The sequence below is a fragment of the Acanthochromis polyacanthus genome, chromosome 1, assembly GCF_021347895.1.
Source record: "Acanthochromis polyacanthus isolate Apoly-LR-REF ecotype Palm Island chromosome 1, KAUST_Apoly_ChrSc, whole genome shotgun sequence".
Classification (NCBI taxonomy): domain Eukaryota; kingdom Metazoa; phylum Chordata; class Actinopteri; family Pomacentridae; genus Acanthochromis; species Acanthochromis polyacanthus.
The window spans coordinates 60,516,789-60,534,059 of record NC_067113.1 but is presented as its reverse complement, the minus strand read 5'-3'; the positions used below and the strand labels follow the sequence as shown (position 1 = coordinate 60,534,059).

General features: G+C 38.6%; 1 protein-coding gene across 8 annotated transcripts in view; it reads left to right on the top strand.

Annotated features, from left to right (window-relative positions):
• Positions 1-17,271, top strand: part of osbpl8 (oxysterol binding protein-like 8) — a 122,501-nt gene that overhangs the window by 51,186 nt on the left and 54,044 nt on the right. For 6 of the 8 annotated variants that reach the window (XM_051954743.1, XM_051954615.1, XM_051954710.1 and 3 more), the window contains one exon: positions 15,639-15,675. The exons of the other annotated variants lie outside the window; for them this stretch is intronic. In XM_051954743.1, coding sequence (XP_051810703.1) covers positions 15,639-15,675 — 37 coding nt within the window. The remainder of the gene's footprint in view (positions 1-15,638; positions 15,676-17,271) is intronic. 8 annotated transcript variants of the gene reach the window in all.

The window sequence follows — 17,271 nt, the reverse complement described above, 5'->3', positions numbered from 1 at the left end:
TATATATATATATATATATATATATATATATATATATATATATATATATAGTTGAAACAGACTTACAGATAGGTTTTATTAAGAATTTAACGGTACTACTACTACTCTAACCAGTACAGATTTTTGATGTGGTACTGTGACTATTCTTTTATCTGTTATTTTTGTATTTTTAGGAGAAAAAATGATAGATTTTCTCTCTTTCATTCTTCACTTTTAGGTTGAAGCTTGAATGCCAGGCTTTCACTTTTTCTTTGTTCATGTTTTTACTGTGATTATGATTATGTGATTACACTGTAATTATAGGAATTAAAGGTTTTATGTGAGGAAATGTTTCCATCAGTTCTTCTGCCCTTGCAGCCTTAAAGTCACCGGTCTTAGCGCTCAACAATTCAGATGGAACTCTGACCATTTCAAATTGAATTAATGAACACACCAATAGTGGCCAGATAGATATTGGTTTATTTTATTTATTCACCTGTGTTTTTATAATGTAATTCAGTGTGTGTGAGGACTCTAGCCTCCTGGCATATTCACCATACCTGGGGCAACAAGAGATGAGCTGCAAGCTGGGCTATTCACTGGATGTTTCCACACATTGATCATGAGTCAGCTCTTTCCAGCAGAGGACTTGTTGAGCTTGTGGCAACAAGCATTGTCTGCATGAACTCCGGTGAAGTGTAGCCACACTTTTGAATGTTTCCTTCTTTATGCCATTGCCACTCAAAGCGGAGGCTGTGTGTGTCTGCAGTGCACAGTGCTGCAGCGTTTGGCTCTGAGACAGATCTGTGTTCTGGATTGGGAATAGCAGAAATGCATCACAGGCAAACTGGAAACTTGAGCTGATGAAAATCTGCAAGATAATGTTTATGTAACAATAATAAATAGGAAATTTGTTTGCTTCATTTGTCCAATACTGAGAGCAGAAATGATAACATCAGAGCTTTCCTATCCTTGGGTCATTAAAAATTTAACCTCAGGGCCTGTTTATTACTGGTTTGTGGTACCCATCTTTACAGATGCTTAAACACAAAACTGGTTGCCTGTGAGATTGTTGCTGCTCCCTTTCTCCCAGCTTCAGAAATGAATAAGTACCTTGGATCTCTGTGTTAACTGCCTTGCGTCATGCCTTACTTTGGACAGCATCTTGGCCAACGGAAGCGCTCTGGACACACTCTTGAGGTCCATACGATCAGTACATTTTATTTATGGCGCATGTTGCCGTTCCTCTCCAGCTGTAAATCAGCAGCCATTTGGGCAGCGTCCAAGAGCTGCATCTCATACCATAGCTCTCTGCCTGCTTGAACTCACGCTTTGGGCATGGACCCTCCTCTTACTGGCAGATGTGTCAGTTCTGTGATGGATAAAGCCACTCTGACACGGCCGCATGCTGGCCTGGAATCAGTGATTTCACACTCAACTAGCGCTGCAGAGAAGGATCTTTAGGTTATGGTGAATTTCAATGCCGTGTCTGTTTTCAAAATACTGCAAAATTTGGTATTGCACAAATGCGAAGTGCAGTACCATCATTTATAAAGCAGAATTTTCAGTCTGCTCTCAGATGTACATCACTGAAATTGCAGAATTTTATTGTCTGATAATTTCTGTGGTTGTGTGACTTTAATTCTTGTATTTTGCAACAATTTGACATCACTTTTGCCTCACTTTACTTTTATGACAAGATAAACACAGAATAATTGGCATGCTTCCTTTAGTAAAGTGTTCTTTATTTCCACCTGTTTTCTATAAGTGAGTCCTGTTTTGATGCTTAATGTAGCAGGGCTGGCTTTAGGGAGAGTGCTGAACCATGCAAGGTCGATTGTATGGATGTTTGAAATGCTGCTGGAGTGTTTCTTTTTTTCTCCACAAGTACTTCTACGAGAAAAAGTTTTCACCGTCTAGATTGATCAGCTGCACACTGCTCCTGGACACTCAGTTAGAGCTGACTGACAGAAAATACAAAAGCAGTTTCATTTTTTTGCTATTGAATAATCAATTTAATGGACATTTGTCAAGCAAAAATAATTTCTGGTTGCAGTTTTGTAAATGTGAGGATTTGCTGCTGTTCCTTGATGCTGCACTACCTTCCACTGAATGTCTTTAAGTTTTAGACAAATGAGGCAATTTCAATACATAATTTTGGGCTACGGAAAGCTATTAAATTCAATTTTATTTATATAGCGCAAATTACAATTCAGATTGTCTCAAGACACTTTACAGAACCCAAATGGCCCGAACCCTCCAGAGCAAACCCTAAGCTATAACCAGAAAGTTTCACTTCCATATGTATCATTAGATGAAACTATTATTCACTTAATTGCAAAAATACCTTGAAAAATAATTATCAGGTCCTCAGACTGACTCTGCATATTGTTCTTTATATAAATGAATGTTAGCATGTATGACTGAGATATGATTCACCATTTAGTGTTTCCCACGGTCAGAGAATATTTTTGTGGTTTTGGTTTTTGCTGTGTGGCTGATGCATGCAGAAAGTTGAGCAGTGGGGAGCGTGTAACCCAAATTATTTTCTGAAGTTAAAGTTTACTCCTAAGAGATGCTACAGTTTATCAACGTTCCCTAAACATCTGTATCAGTATTGGGCAAATGGGAGTTTTATTCTTATCTAAATGTCAGGAGCATGAATGCAACCAATAAAAATACTTAGTTGGACTTTACAGAGTTTTGGTCACATATTTCTGGTAATTGTTATATTTTGATATATAATAAAAGTGCATTATTTGCAAGCTGTTCCTTTATGATTTTGAATATGCTAAAATAAGTTGTTTATTTTTCCCATACATGTACCGTGCAAGAGTTTAATATGAACCAAATTATAATTAAAATTAAAGCCTGGAAATGTCTCATTTAAAAGCCCTCCACCCCAAACAATCAGATATTAAAACTACAATATTAATATACTCTGCATGTTTGTGTCAGGGTCGTCAGTCATTCTAATGCCATTTCACACAATAATCATGCATAATTCTGAATGTTTAACAATTAGTCACTCTTATTGCCCTGGTCATAAACAACTCAGGTCAGTTTAATTGGATCTGTCTACTCGCATGCTTCCCTAGGACCCTAAACATGCTTGTGAATGCCTCTCCATCGCTGTGCTGTGACCCACTGGAGCTCCCGTCTGTCCCGTGTTGATGTCAGGAGACTTCTATTGGTGCTTATCATTTCTGGAAATAACACCAGAATGGAATTCACTTCCTTCCGTGTAGGGGACTGTGATGATTTCCCTCTATGAGAATTCTCAGTCTTTTCAGGAAATATCTGGGTCAGAAACTCTTGATTAGGACATTCTTACAATGACCTAGCTTGTGTCAGATTTCTTAATTAAGACTGGCACAGCGAATAGAAGCAAGATATCATCACATGCGATGGTTTTTCCAGAAAATTAATTATTTGATGGTTATTTACAAACTGTGGGTTTCGGCAGGGAAGAAAAGTTCTGGGTATTTTTATGAGACTGATTAGATTTGACTTTTTTATAGAATTTTATTCAGAGCAGGTTCTTTTAAGAAGGTAAATGCAGGGTTTCGATAAATCTTGTAGAGTCTTTTTGATGCGAAAATCACATTATTGAAAACTTGAGGACATTCAGTATTGGTGAATCACTGGTATATATCCTTACTACTATACACCATATACAATATAAATAACACTATATATTTTTCAAAGACGATAACATTAAATGAATCAGAAATCCAGTCCAGACATTGTTAATGTGCTAAATGACTATTCTAGCTGGAAACAGCTGATTTTTAGTGGAATATCTCCATAGGGGTACAGAGGAACATTTCCAGCAACCATCACTCCTGTGATCTAATGCTACATTGTGTTAGCTAATGGTGTTGAAAGGCTCATTGATGATTAGAAATCCCTTGTGTAATTATGTTAGCACATGGATAAAAGTGTGAGTTTTCATGGAAACATGAAATTGTCTGGGTGACCCCGAACTTTTCAATGACGGTGTAATCCAGTCATAAATACACAGGTCATTAGCTTCATAAATAACAGAACTCCAAGCCAGGCTTCATAAGCATTGTTGATTAATCTACTGTCACTGCAGCTGCTGTTGGGCACTTCATTATAGTGTGAAGCTGGTGGGAGACTCGTATTAACCTAAGTGGCTGTTTTTTCTCTCCAAGGGCAATAACAACACAAAGTCACCATTTTACATTAACATGTTAAGCAGTTTGTCAGTACTGTAAGACAGTACAAGTGGGAACTTGGTGATTGCTATAACAAAGGGCGACACATCGAGAAATAGCTTAATTGTATTAAAGACTAATATTTTGACGTTACATTAACCACTGTAGATTGAAGTCACAAATTTAGCTTTTTTTGTCAGGCTGCACAGATCAGTATTTTCATATCTAAAATAAATCAAATGAGTGTGTAATATAGTGATAAACCCACTGTTTTTAGCAAAAAAACTTAAGACTCATGTTGTTTTATAGACAGTTTAAGTGTAAAAACTATCTTAAACTTATGCTATTTAATTCTCACCTTCTGCTCGAAGTGTTAGTCTCTGTTTGCCGCAGTGTCAGACACAATCAACCTTATGAAAAGATAAAAAAATTGTGTTTGAAGTTAAAGCTGCATCAACACACATAATAAATAAAGACACACGGTTGACTATAATGTAAGTTAAACCTTTTAAAAGTCTCATTTCATCTCATGATGTGCCAGTGTTTTGCATGTTTTTTTAAAAAAAAAGATTAAAGCAGAAGATGCCTCTATACAGAGCTAACCAAATGTGTGGGAGACTTTAGTTACATAGCACTCTATCACAATCATAACATGACCCAATTAGACAATATATTTTGGAAGATTGTTTGGTGTTCTTCCAGAATAGATCAGAGAGTTGGACAAACTACAAGTTGTGATTAAAAAAAACTCAAAGTCTGTGCCTAAAAGAAGCAAAATTCACACTAAATTCATATTTGGATCCTTGTGCAGTGATACACTGCTCCCAGTGTTCCTGTCACACTTGAACACTCCTTAAGCACCATCTGTGAAGCACACCGTCTCTTCTACGAGCCTTTAGCTTGCTTTTCATTTTGGGGTAGAGGTTGCACGGAGCCAAATCTGGCAGGTCGGGTATTGGTGAAGTCAGAACACTGATGATAGAGCACTCACACAGGTCAAGGTTGTTTGTACCAAATGTTCTCCCTCAGATGCCTTGGGAGATTACAGTATTTTTTTCTTAGTTTATTTTTTTGCATGAGGATGAGCCCTGTGAAGGTTAAACGACCCCAGACGTGAACTATGAAACTGTGACTCACACTTTCCAAAGCTTGTGTATAAAGAGAGCCGACACGTTAAATAAACCAATACTTGGATGCAGTCGCTTGATTTATAAAGTGTACTGTCGAGCTTTTTTTAAGAAAAAAAGCTGACACTGAAACCTCTTTTGACTGAGCCAACCAGCACCGGTCTAGGATCTAGACTCTCCAAATCTCTCTATTTTGGTATCCTTTAGCCTCTGTAATTGTCGATCTTTTCCAATCATGACCTCTGACACACAGAAGGGGAATTTGTTGACTGTTTTCTAGATATTTGCTTGAATACACAGGAGAGTGTTAGACTCGTTTTTTGTTTTTTTTAGGTTTTTCTTTCATAACATAGTGCTTTGATTTCAAGTTGAATAAATGACAAAAGGTGCCCTGAAGATACTGGGGGAAAAAAACCTATTGGTGTTATCTCTTCGTTCCCTGCTACTAAAAAACTGGGTCAGAAATCTGCTGCGAGTGATGTTTAAACATTATGTAATATGTCATGGCATTTATTCTGTGTAAGCACTCTTCATCTTTTCGCAGACAGAGAGCGTGCTCTGTGTTTGAGGCAGGGTTTGTCGTAGAAGTTTGGAAGCTTTGGGGGAAATAAGAGTTCAGTATGTTTCAGTAGAGGTTTTCCATCATCATTTTCTTTAGACGCATGAATATGTATTGATTGTTGAGCTGTATGTTTTGTTTAGAATTATTTTGGTCTCTAGACAAACCACATACTGACAGATGTGTAAATGCTAATCAAATATGTATCCGTGAAATAATAGCTGCAGCTTTTCTACCTTATTTCTTCTTAGCAACATCTAGCAGCGACCCTACACTGTCTAAAAATGAGAAGCTGGTACCTGAATGGTGTGTTCACTGCTTTTGCTAATGATAATTACCACACATGTTGTGCTATTTTCGCTCCGCAGAACCCGACAGGAAAGGATGACAATGCTGTAGCCCTAGCAGGCTGAGGGGGAGAAACACAGTGATGCCAAAGAAAGAATAGAAGGTTCATAGGCTTTAATGATTCTTTAAAAATATGTCCAGATAGGCTCCAATTCTTTGGTTAAACTCAAGGGCATTTCTAGTAGAAATTAATTACCAATTCAGTAGTAGTTCAACCTAAGTCAGGCATGTGGTACTTGTGTATTCTTTTTTTTTTTTTTTTTTAATTATGTACTTCTCAAAAAAATTAAGGGAACACTTCATCATCACAGTATAACATAAATTCAACTAAACTTCCTCTATGAATCTGTCTTGTTCATAAGCTGAAGTGATTGTTAATCCCCCTTCACTGGGTTAATTATTTTGTTTTACACCGATCAGTGATCAATAGACACTGTAATTTATTGAGAACAAAATAACATAAGAATGAAGAGTTCCCTTCAATTTTTTGAGCGTCATGTTTTGCTTTATATACGGGGCTTTGCAAAAGTTCTGTTACACGGTTTCATGATCTTTACAGACGTTTACATGTCGGAGTGAAAAATTCCATTAAACAAACTGAAAGTTCTACCTTATAGGCAGGTGTCATTAACACAAATTTGTTCTCCGGTGAAGTTGTATCAAGATGGAAGTCAAAAGAGTTGAGATATCTGCTCTCCTTCATGCTGGCCACAACAAGTCTGACAGAGCCAAGCAGCTGAGCATCAGCCGGATGACCATCCACAGAGTCGCGGAGAGGCTCAAGAATGGTGAAGATCTTTCAGTGATCTTTCAAGAATGGTGAAGACCTGAAAGATCGTCACCATTCTTTAGCCTCTCCGCGACACTGTGGACGGTCATCCGGCTGATGTTCAGCATGAAGGAGAGCAGATATCTCAACTCTTGACTTCCATCTTGATACAACTTCACCGGAGAAAAAAATTTGTATTAAGGACACCTGCCTATAAGGTAGAACTTTCAGTTTATTTAATGGAATTTTTCACTCCGACATGTAAACGTCTCTAAAGATCATGAAACCGAGTGTAACAGAACTTTTGCAAAGCCCTGTATATGTAGATATATATTAGGACTGGGCACATTAACATGTAATTAAAGGTGACAGTTATTTTATTTAGCATTTTTTTTAAAGATTGTTAACTCAACTTTATTATTTGTCCCTTGAAGGGCAATTTGTTTAGCAGCATTTTACACAATCATTCTAGTAAGAAAACAATAAAAAATAAACAAATTTAAAAGTAAAAACCACACAAAACAGTAAAAACCCAGCAAAATAGTAAAAACTCAGTAAAACCATAAATAATAATAATAAATCAAGACAATAAATATCACATAAATTGACATGGACACTAGCAGCATTCTTGGCCGTTCATGTAGTCGGTTGTAGTTGAGTGTCAGCAGTAGCAAGACAGAAAAAAGTTATTATTGCGAAAGTCCATTGCTCACTGGCTCTGAATACACATGCAGACCAACCATGGGTGACAGCAGGGCTGGATGTTGATCAGGACTTGGAATGAGTGTCATCACGTCTCACCCAAACTACCAGTGGAGGGAGGCTTCAGCAGACTGATTGGATGCAGCATGTGGGAGAGACAGAGATAAACAAGACAAGACAAGCTAACAAATGTAGTTAGCTATAGACTGTATTCTGATTAGCGCTGTGGAAGATGTCGGTCTGAGGAATGTTCTTAGGATCAACAAATGACGGCACATATGAGCCTCAACATGCATCACTAGCAGGTGACCCATACACAAGAGTTATAGTCCCTAATGCATAGACTGTTTCTGCTGCTCTCTGCTGAAAGAAAGATGTTTCTACTGGGACCTGTACAGAAAAAATAAGAATACAGATTTGTAAAATATGCTGTGTATTTGTTGCTAAATTTTATACTTGCAAGCCACTCAGTGACTTCTCTCAAAACTGGAGAAGAAAAAACAAAACACCAGATGGTTTGACTCCTCTCTGTGTTTGCTTCACGTCTCTGCTTCAGACAGAATGTGAAATATTTCACTTTTAGTTCAGAACATGTGCTCCACTGTCCTTGCATGTCATCTCATTGACACAGCAGGCTGCTGGCTTTGCTCTGAAAGCAAGATAAAAGACAGATGAAAAAGACTCAGACAGCAAAATGTCACCTTGCTTTTGCTGTGTTCTGCCTGAGGAGAAATGGAAAGCCACACTACACCTTGAAGTGATGGGAACATTGGTCTGTCTTTATTTTGCCTTTGTCGATCCTGTAAAGGTTGTCTGGTGTCCATGCAGAGATACACAGTTACACATTCAACTCACTCACACCTGAAGGTTGTTAAAATATGAACGCTGTGACATGTTTTAAGGTACAGAGATCTTCCAAACATATCGAAATGCATCTGCAGTCTTAGTTGAAGTGCAAGCTTAAATTACATATCTATTAGGTTTTGTCCTTCCTGAAAGAACAGACTACCTTGGGATCCAAATGCATCAGCTGTCATCAGGAGTCTGTTTGTTCTGGCTCATATTATTCGGCTTCTCCCTGATCAAACAGAGCAGGCTAAGGTTTGCTCACCGTCATGTGTTGCAGCAAAACCTGCCTTTTGATTTCTGTATTTGGACTTGATTATATCGCTGCTCAGTCTTACAGTATTACATTTATGTGTGCAGTCATGCATGTTCACTAACATCCTGATTGCTCAACTCCTTTGGTTTATCTAAGATCTCCTGCTTGGTTTACGCTTCAGTGGAAACACTACCTGCATGAAAAACATTTTGGTTGGATGCTTTATCTGTTACAACATGACAACAGCTGTGAGCCTACAGTATGTCAAGTAGTTTTCCTCTGTCTGACAACAGGAATAATCACCAGCAATGAAATGAATAGTAAAAAAAGGTAAAAATGTAGATGCATATTTCAACCACTGTCCCCTGTTAGAATGAGTTTTTATGGACACTTTGAAGTCCAGCACAGGATCTGGTCAAAATGTTCCCGTCTCTTGTCATCAGAGAAAAATGCTGCAAGGATAGTGACGAGGGAAAAAGGTTGACGTGTCTTAAAAGTCCAGCTAGAGACAGTCACTGTATAAGAAAGAAATGTGGTTGGATTGAATGTCAGAGCCCGACAGATAAATCAGTGTTTTAGTGAGCATCTATGATATCAGGAAAATCTGCAATGATGACAATGTGATGACAATAAGACCTCATGATATTAATGTCAGTATGATCCTAAATAACTCAGTATCAGTTAGATTTAAGTAGATGTCTGGGACTGGAATTGGAGTTTCATGTCTAAAATGTTCGTTTAGTCAAACATGGATGTCAGATGTCAGCTTTCCCAGCATCTGTAATCAGCTGTGTCAGTGTGTATGTGTGTTTGAGTTATCTAAACACTCAGCACAGCTTCACTGAAATGGGTTTCGGAGTATTGTGTCATTTTAACCCGAAACAGTTTAATGATAAAATGCTGAATAAACTATAACTTGATACATGCAATTCAGTCTTGGCCATGTCATATTTTCTATCCAACATGAGATTATTCTCTTGAGTTCAAGTGAATCAATCCCTCAAAGGCATATTTTCCTTTATTTAACCCAGTTTAATTAAATATAAGGTTGCATAAACTCATCTTGTGCCTTTAAAGTAGGAGTTCGCTGAAGTACAGTTGAATATCTGTTTCAGACTAGACTCAGGACTTCAGAAACCCCCCTAAACCCACTGTCTTACTAAATTTAAATCATTTGTTTACTGAGCTCAGCGCTCTTACAGCTGCAGCTGCTTAAGTTAGAACCACAGAAGTATCAGTAAATAGAGACTGAAAGTGTGTGATGGGACATGTGCTGATTTGTTTCTTTTGGAAACTGAATGTTATCAAGAACAATCATCAGTTTATTCATTAAAATCAATTAATAGAACTTAAAGTTACAGGTTTTAAGGTATTTTTTTCCCCAAGTCCATCTCCCATAACATTTGATATTGCAAAGTCCAGCCATATACTTGGATGGACCATAATATTCATAACTCCATCAAGAAACTCGGCAGAGTTATGTGACGATCGGCGTGTGTTTGTCTGTCCATCTGTCTGTCTGTCTGTCTGTTAGCAGCATTGCTCAAAACAAACCAACGGATTTGGATGAAATTTTCAGGGAAGGTCAGAAATCACACAAGGACTAATTGATTAGATTTTGGCAGTGATGCAGCTTATAATCTGGATCCATGGATTTGTTAAAGATTTCTGTATCATTGTGAGGTATCATCATGACATCACTGTAACCATGACAACAATTGAACACTACGTCAGCTGGCTGCTGATGATCACGATTGCGATCCTACTACAAATGGACCGCTGTGGACTTGTCAGGACTTATCTGTCAGAAATGATACAAGGAACAATTCATTAATTTATGGGGGTGTTTCTGAGTCCCATCAGTTCCTGCCACCTGTTATATATTTCGGCCATGCTTTTCAGTATCCGTACATAACATACACATGTATAACACACAGCTGTGCTCAATGCAAGGTTATTTTGTTTGTGGATACATCTATATTAAATGGCCACATTGTATGTTGCCGTGATTTCTGACCATCAGTAACTAGTAAGTAAACAAATGCTGCATTCCTAAAAAACAAAAATGCTGCATTTCTGACAATGCCATATAGGGGAATGAACAGCCTTGTCGGAGTACTGCGCTGTCTGAGTGCTTTTGTTGTTTAATAAGTATCTGACACAACAAAATAACAGCTGTAGCTTTATGAATTTACCTCAACGTATTTTTTGTAATTAACTGCTGGGCCAAGACTGTGAAGTTGATCATTTGAATCTTTTCATATGGTGCAGATGAAAGCTCAGTTGTTAGAATGTAACTGAACCCTGGTGCTTCTTTTACTTAATCCAGTGTACAGTCTTCAGTTGAGTACAGATGCTCACTTGCAGAAATCACATTGACACATTCTTTACCAGCCACAATAGCTGCTGCAAAAATGTGGTGGAACTACCACAAATGTGGTTTGGAGTAGTTTGACAGGTATTTATATGTCTGTCTGTGGACACAACAATTACATCCCAACAGTGCAGGATACAGTCACATAACTTATCGTGTCGCTGTGTAGCAGAGATCAGAATGAAGGTTGATTTTGTAGTTGTGTGCGTGATCTGAGTACTCACTCAGTACACATGGATCCGAACCGTAGAACGTATGTAAAGATGGCTAAATCCTCAGTGACGTCTGCTGAAGGTGTCCAAAAGAGTGGTTCTGAAGCCGTCACCAAATGTGCAAAGAGTGGGAGCATGAGTGGAGCTGAGGCGAGTCATGCAACTATTTTGGCCTGCCATTGATTCACTGATGGAAAAACTATTGATTAGTAACAGCTGATATGACCTTTCATTGCTGATGTTTGTCCTTTAAACTGCTGGATGTGACTGTCGGCACCAGCTAAAAACGAGGATTTTTACACCGATCTTCGCTAATAAGAGCAGAGAGACAATAGCCTCATTATTGTCAGAGCTGAGCAAATTTGTGTGTTTCTCCAGCCTGGATGTTGAACAGTCACCAATAATTTTCACTCACATATGGAGCCTAGTACTCTCACTTGTCTCGTTTAGGATAGCTGCCTGCATCCCAAGCAGACTGAAGTAAACCCGACACAGCAGAATAAAGAAAGGACCGAATTTTGACCTGCCTTTTTTGTTTATCCATAAATATATGCCCAGTGAAGCCCTGATGCTGATGTATTTACATTAACACAGCGTCAGAAGCTATTTCATGATTTGTAGTGTATTTTTTAAGCTACATATAAAAAACCTGAACATGAAAAAGAGAGCCAGACCTTCTCATCAATAACCACAGACACAGAGAGAAACATGAAAGAAGTCAAGCTTACGATACTTGTAGGTTTACACAGCATAAATCAGCTGTTTTTCCAAGAACATGTGTGTATATATATATATATATATATATATATATATGTATGCAGGGCTGATTCAAACTGTAGCTGGTTGTTTGGTCCCCTTTGATCAGTCTGCCATGCGTTTAGATCCAACCCCACAAGCCTCCCCTGCTTGATTGTCAATTTATAGTGGAAAAAAGCTTTTCAAATGCTAATCTAGCCTTGCCGCATGCCGTGATCCAGCAGTGCACTCTCATTACACTGTACCAATAAAGCTCTTCTCAGGCTGCCTGTCGCAGTTAATATTTTTTGTTAGTGACACTTGGAGATTTTTTTTGTGGCCCTTCACTTTGTCTCTCTGTCAGCCCTTCACCACCCCCACACACTCATCTGCATAATTAATCAGCACTGATCATGAGGTGAGGTTTTTATAAAGAGCATCCACCCCGAGTTCACACATCCGTCTGTCAGTCAAGGAAGCTGCTGACTGTTGCTACGAGTTTCTACCTTATTAATCCAAATAGAGAATTTGATTGGTATAGTTTGCTGTGGGATTAGACTCAGGCTGTGATGGTAGAAGGCGGCGTTACTGTACAGGTTGGAACAACAGAGGATTGTTGGCTGGGATCCCTGGACTACTTAGGATGAACTGTCTAGGAATCTACCTGGCCTCCTCTGACCTCTACGCTCCGTTGACTGCAGGTCAACCTGAGGGGAATGAGCAACGTCTAACTGTGCCTTTCCTCTGTGAGACGATCAGCTGAGCCAAGATTAAATTACAAAACCGTTCTCTGGATGCCTCTCCACAAAGCCTCAGTGCTCGACCTCTGACGTTCAGCGAAAGTTTCCTAATCCCTTTGCCTTATTGTTGTAAGCAGCTCTTAGTGTTTCTATCTTCTCAGACAGTGACTCTCAGGGTTCTAACCAATCAGCACTTGGCGATTTGATTTCCCATTCCTGATTACCTGAGCAATATCCAATCAGTGGCATAGTTTTCTTTGTCTTTCTGCTTACTGAGCTGCTTGTGGTCGTTTCTTCTGTCTGGGGATTAGACGATCACGTCCTGCTCCGGTTGTGACCGTGGCGTTGAAGCAGCCGACTGCAGCTGTACGGATTGGCAACATGGGTTAATTAGGGTCTTGTTAAATGGCCGTTTCTACGCAAACCTGAGCCAGACGTCTTCTTGAGGGTGGCAACATTTGGACTACACCGCAGTGTGTTGGTATATTGTGGGTCTGAGAGATGGCCATGACTGTGGCTGGAGAGAACTAGTGAAGTTGCCGCTGTTCCGCTGCAGAGATGCTGCTTGCAGAATCGAGGATAGCTGCGGTGAGCAAACCTAATCATAGCCGCTTCCTTTTTTGACCAGCTGTTAAATGCTTCTGCTCTCTGTGGTGAACAGGAGGAGGGTGTGTGACCACGGCTTCTCAGCAATTATAGCTACTGCCGTGTGAATTAGAGCTAATTAATAACTAAATAAATTAAGGTAATTAATTAAACTGTCATTATTATTATTTTTATCATTATTTTTAGGCCACTTGAGCCTGGATGAATCCTCCTGATGTTCACAATCGCATCAGTTTTCCTCCTGTGCCATCTTGAATTTGATGATCAAATGCTTATCTACGTAGCATATGTTAGCATTTTACATTATAACTGGTACGTTACAGCTGTTAAGTATTACTGAGTAACCCCCAGGATTTTAGCATTGTCTCGTATTTCCATAATGTATTTATATACATACTTCGCATTCGGCAAATTCTCTCGAACTTACCCAGTTTTGTAAATATGTTGCTTGAAGTAGTCAACTCACATGACTCCCCAGATAGCAAACTATGGGTGAATCAATGTTGAATCTATGTTGAGACCCAATGTAGAAATTATACAGAAAGCGCAAGGTTGATAAAATGTTGAGTCAACGTTTGCTTACATAGATTACATGTTTGCAAACACAGATTCAACATTAATTAAACATTGACCTGTCAAACATTTTAATTAAACCAAAATACAATGTAGATTCAATGGTATCTTTTAAACACAAACTTCAATGTTGACAAAATGTTGTTGAATCAACGTTGATCCAACCATCAATCTTCAACCGTAACCAAAATTCAACCTTCTTAACCCGAATTCAACATTGATTTAACATCTTTTGCTATCTGGGTAAAGTGTGATTTATGGTTGAAAAGCAAATGTTGACTCAACATTTTATCAACCTTGCGCTTTCTGTATAATTTCTATGTTAGGTCTCAACATAGATTCAACATTGATTCACCCATAGTTTGCTATCTGGGTCATGAACTGTTTCTGCTTCTTTGATTGTTTTCACCTCCAGGAAGCATGAAACATGGCCACTACCAACTGACATGAATGAATGGTTCCAACTTGCCTGATTGAGAACATTTCTTTCGTTTTTCTCTCGTGGATGGCCACAGTTTTGTTTCTTCTTCTTCTTTAAAGTTTATTAAGCAGTTACTAAGCATCTGGCTTTGTTTCCAGCTTTTTCTACTCGCCTAGCATAGCTTATGCCACCATGTTCTGGCAACAATACACTTTTACTTCAAATTTGCTTGACAATTTTATACAAACTTTGCTTGAGAGCTTGTTAGTTTGTTGGCATTATCATTTTGCTCGTAGCACAGTTGTGCATAACTAGAGCTTCACATAGTTATGAACACAGTTGTAGCCTCATAGCAAAAATCCAGTTGAAATTCATTTACATTTGCTTCTTTTAAGTCATGACTTTATGCATTATGATGAAAACAGCAGTCTGTAGATTAATCAGTCTTTGTTAAAGGCTTATGAACTATTTTGATAACTGTTTTGTCAGTCATTGTAAGCACAAAATACCATGAACCTTTTGTTTCCAGCTCATCAAATGTGTTTGCTTTGTCAGAAATGATTTAGCATTTTATCTTCTCTGGCGTCTTTTAGGTAGAGCAAATAACAGAATGTTCCATAATGCAAACAGTTGTTAGTTGATATATTAAAGTGCACTGACATAGTCTATTATTTTTTCCATATTGCAGCTATTGTTGAAATATATTCTGTGATGTTACAAGTTTAATACAACATTGTGTATATTTGCTGTGCAGTCCTGTCACTGTTCATTCCTCTTGTATTACCCAGCTGTTTGTCATCCCCCCATTACCCCAATCTCCTGTCAGTTTTGTGTTAAGTTGTCTTCCATCCACATTTTGGTTAAACTAATGTCTGTTTTTTCTTTTGTTTTCTGTCTCCTGTCTCTTCTTTTTTTGTTATTATTCGTTGTCGTCCCGTGTGGCTGCGGCTTCTCCCACTGCTGCTGCTGATGCTGCCCACTATCGCCAACCCTGCTGCACGCAAACCTACCACTGCCAACATCTGGTCAACAACACATGGTGGATCCCCGTCCTCCCTTCCCCTCCTTTAATCTTTATCCAAAAACCTCTGACACACTTTTTCCAATCCCTCTCACTCTCTCTTTCTTGTCTTCTATGTTTTCCCCTCTTGCTTTTTTTTCTTGCTCTTTTTACTTTTCTTTTTCTGTCTCCACCCTTCTCCCCTGCTAGCACCATGCAGAGTTGAGAGAACACCATGCCACCTCCGGTAAGCCAGTGACCTTTCATAGGAAGGGCTAAGGGCAGTGCAAAAGGGCCAGCGCTGGTATTTAGGCCCAGGAACACAAGGGAGAGTATTTGTTTATAGCCGCAAATAGAAGCTAACAGTAATGAAACCATTTTCTGCCTTTCCATCTGATCAGTGTTCATATTTTTCCATGGTGTTGTGCGTTTGAACTCATCATAGGCTCCTGCCAAAAATTAGATTTCTCTAGAAAATGTCCACCTGTAGAAATGAACCATAAATTGTAGTTTATCATTGGAGAGGAATTTGCATATGGCCTTTTTGACTTCCATTCTGCTTAGCACTTTGCAGGTTTGTCAAGTTGCACAGGCTTCTTTCTCCACCTGTACTGACTCCTATTTTGGGAGATTCAGACCTGTAAGATCTACTGTGACATGTGTGTCTTAGTGGTTTGCTAGGTGTGACTCTGATTTCCTCTTTGCAACCTTCACCTGTCTGATGTCTGTTTAGAAAGTGCATCAGCATGTCAAGTCACATGAAGAAATCGATGCATAGAGTAGTGGAAGTTGTTTCGTCTTTGACTTATTTGCACGAAGAAGAATTTGATCCCCTTTGAAACAACCTACAAAAAGTAAAAACAAGTAAAATAAAATGATCTTTTTGCAATCATTTATTCATCAAAAATATCAACAGATTTAATATTGTTTTGTAAAATAAATAAATACAAGAAGCTATTTTTGCCTCACAAACTTGTCTTGCCCTTCTTTATTAACAATGTTAATGGTTACCTTCAAACTTCCAAGACTTTTGAAGGCTTTTTTTGTACATACTGCCCATTTTGAAATACTCCACATCATTTCATTGGGCTACAAAACGTCAAAACTAGGCCATTCCTACACCCTCCATGTCTCCTTTTACTGCTATTTCTTGGTGGATTTTCTAGCGTACTTGGGATCATGATCCTTTAATAGCTCCACTTCTAGTTCAGCTTCAGCTTATGGACAAATGGCCTCACATTACCTTGAAATGGGCTTTGATGTCCTGCAGAATTCTTTGTTGAATCAATGACTGTAGGCTGTCCAGTTGCTGACATGGCAAAGCCACACCAAACCATAACATTTTCACCAACATACTTTGCAGTTAGCTATCTGTAGTCTGCTCAAAACATGTCTATCGTCACTGTGCAAAAAACAACTCCGTCTTTGACGTGTCTGTCCAGAGTACATTAGTTAAAAAGGCCTGGTCTGTGCTTGTAAATTCACTGGCAGACTGCATTTTTACTGTAATGTCTGAACAACATAGTCATTCTCCCGAATCTCATGCAGGTAAAATTTGTGCAATCTCTTTCTGAATGTAGATGCAGCATTTGACAAAAAAAAAAAAAAAACAATTTCAGAGATACCTGCAGCTCCTGTGATGAGATTTTGGGATTGTTGGGCTGAATTTTCTGGGGCAGCCAGTCCTTGAACACCTTCACAATTGCTGGAAATCTACACCACTTTTAGACGATTTTCTCACAGTGGAAAGGCTTATCTGAAATATCTTGTCATATCTTTGGCCAGACTCAAAGCCAGCCACAACCAAAACTTTATTCTAAAGGCATTAGAGAGCTTTTTAGAT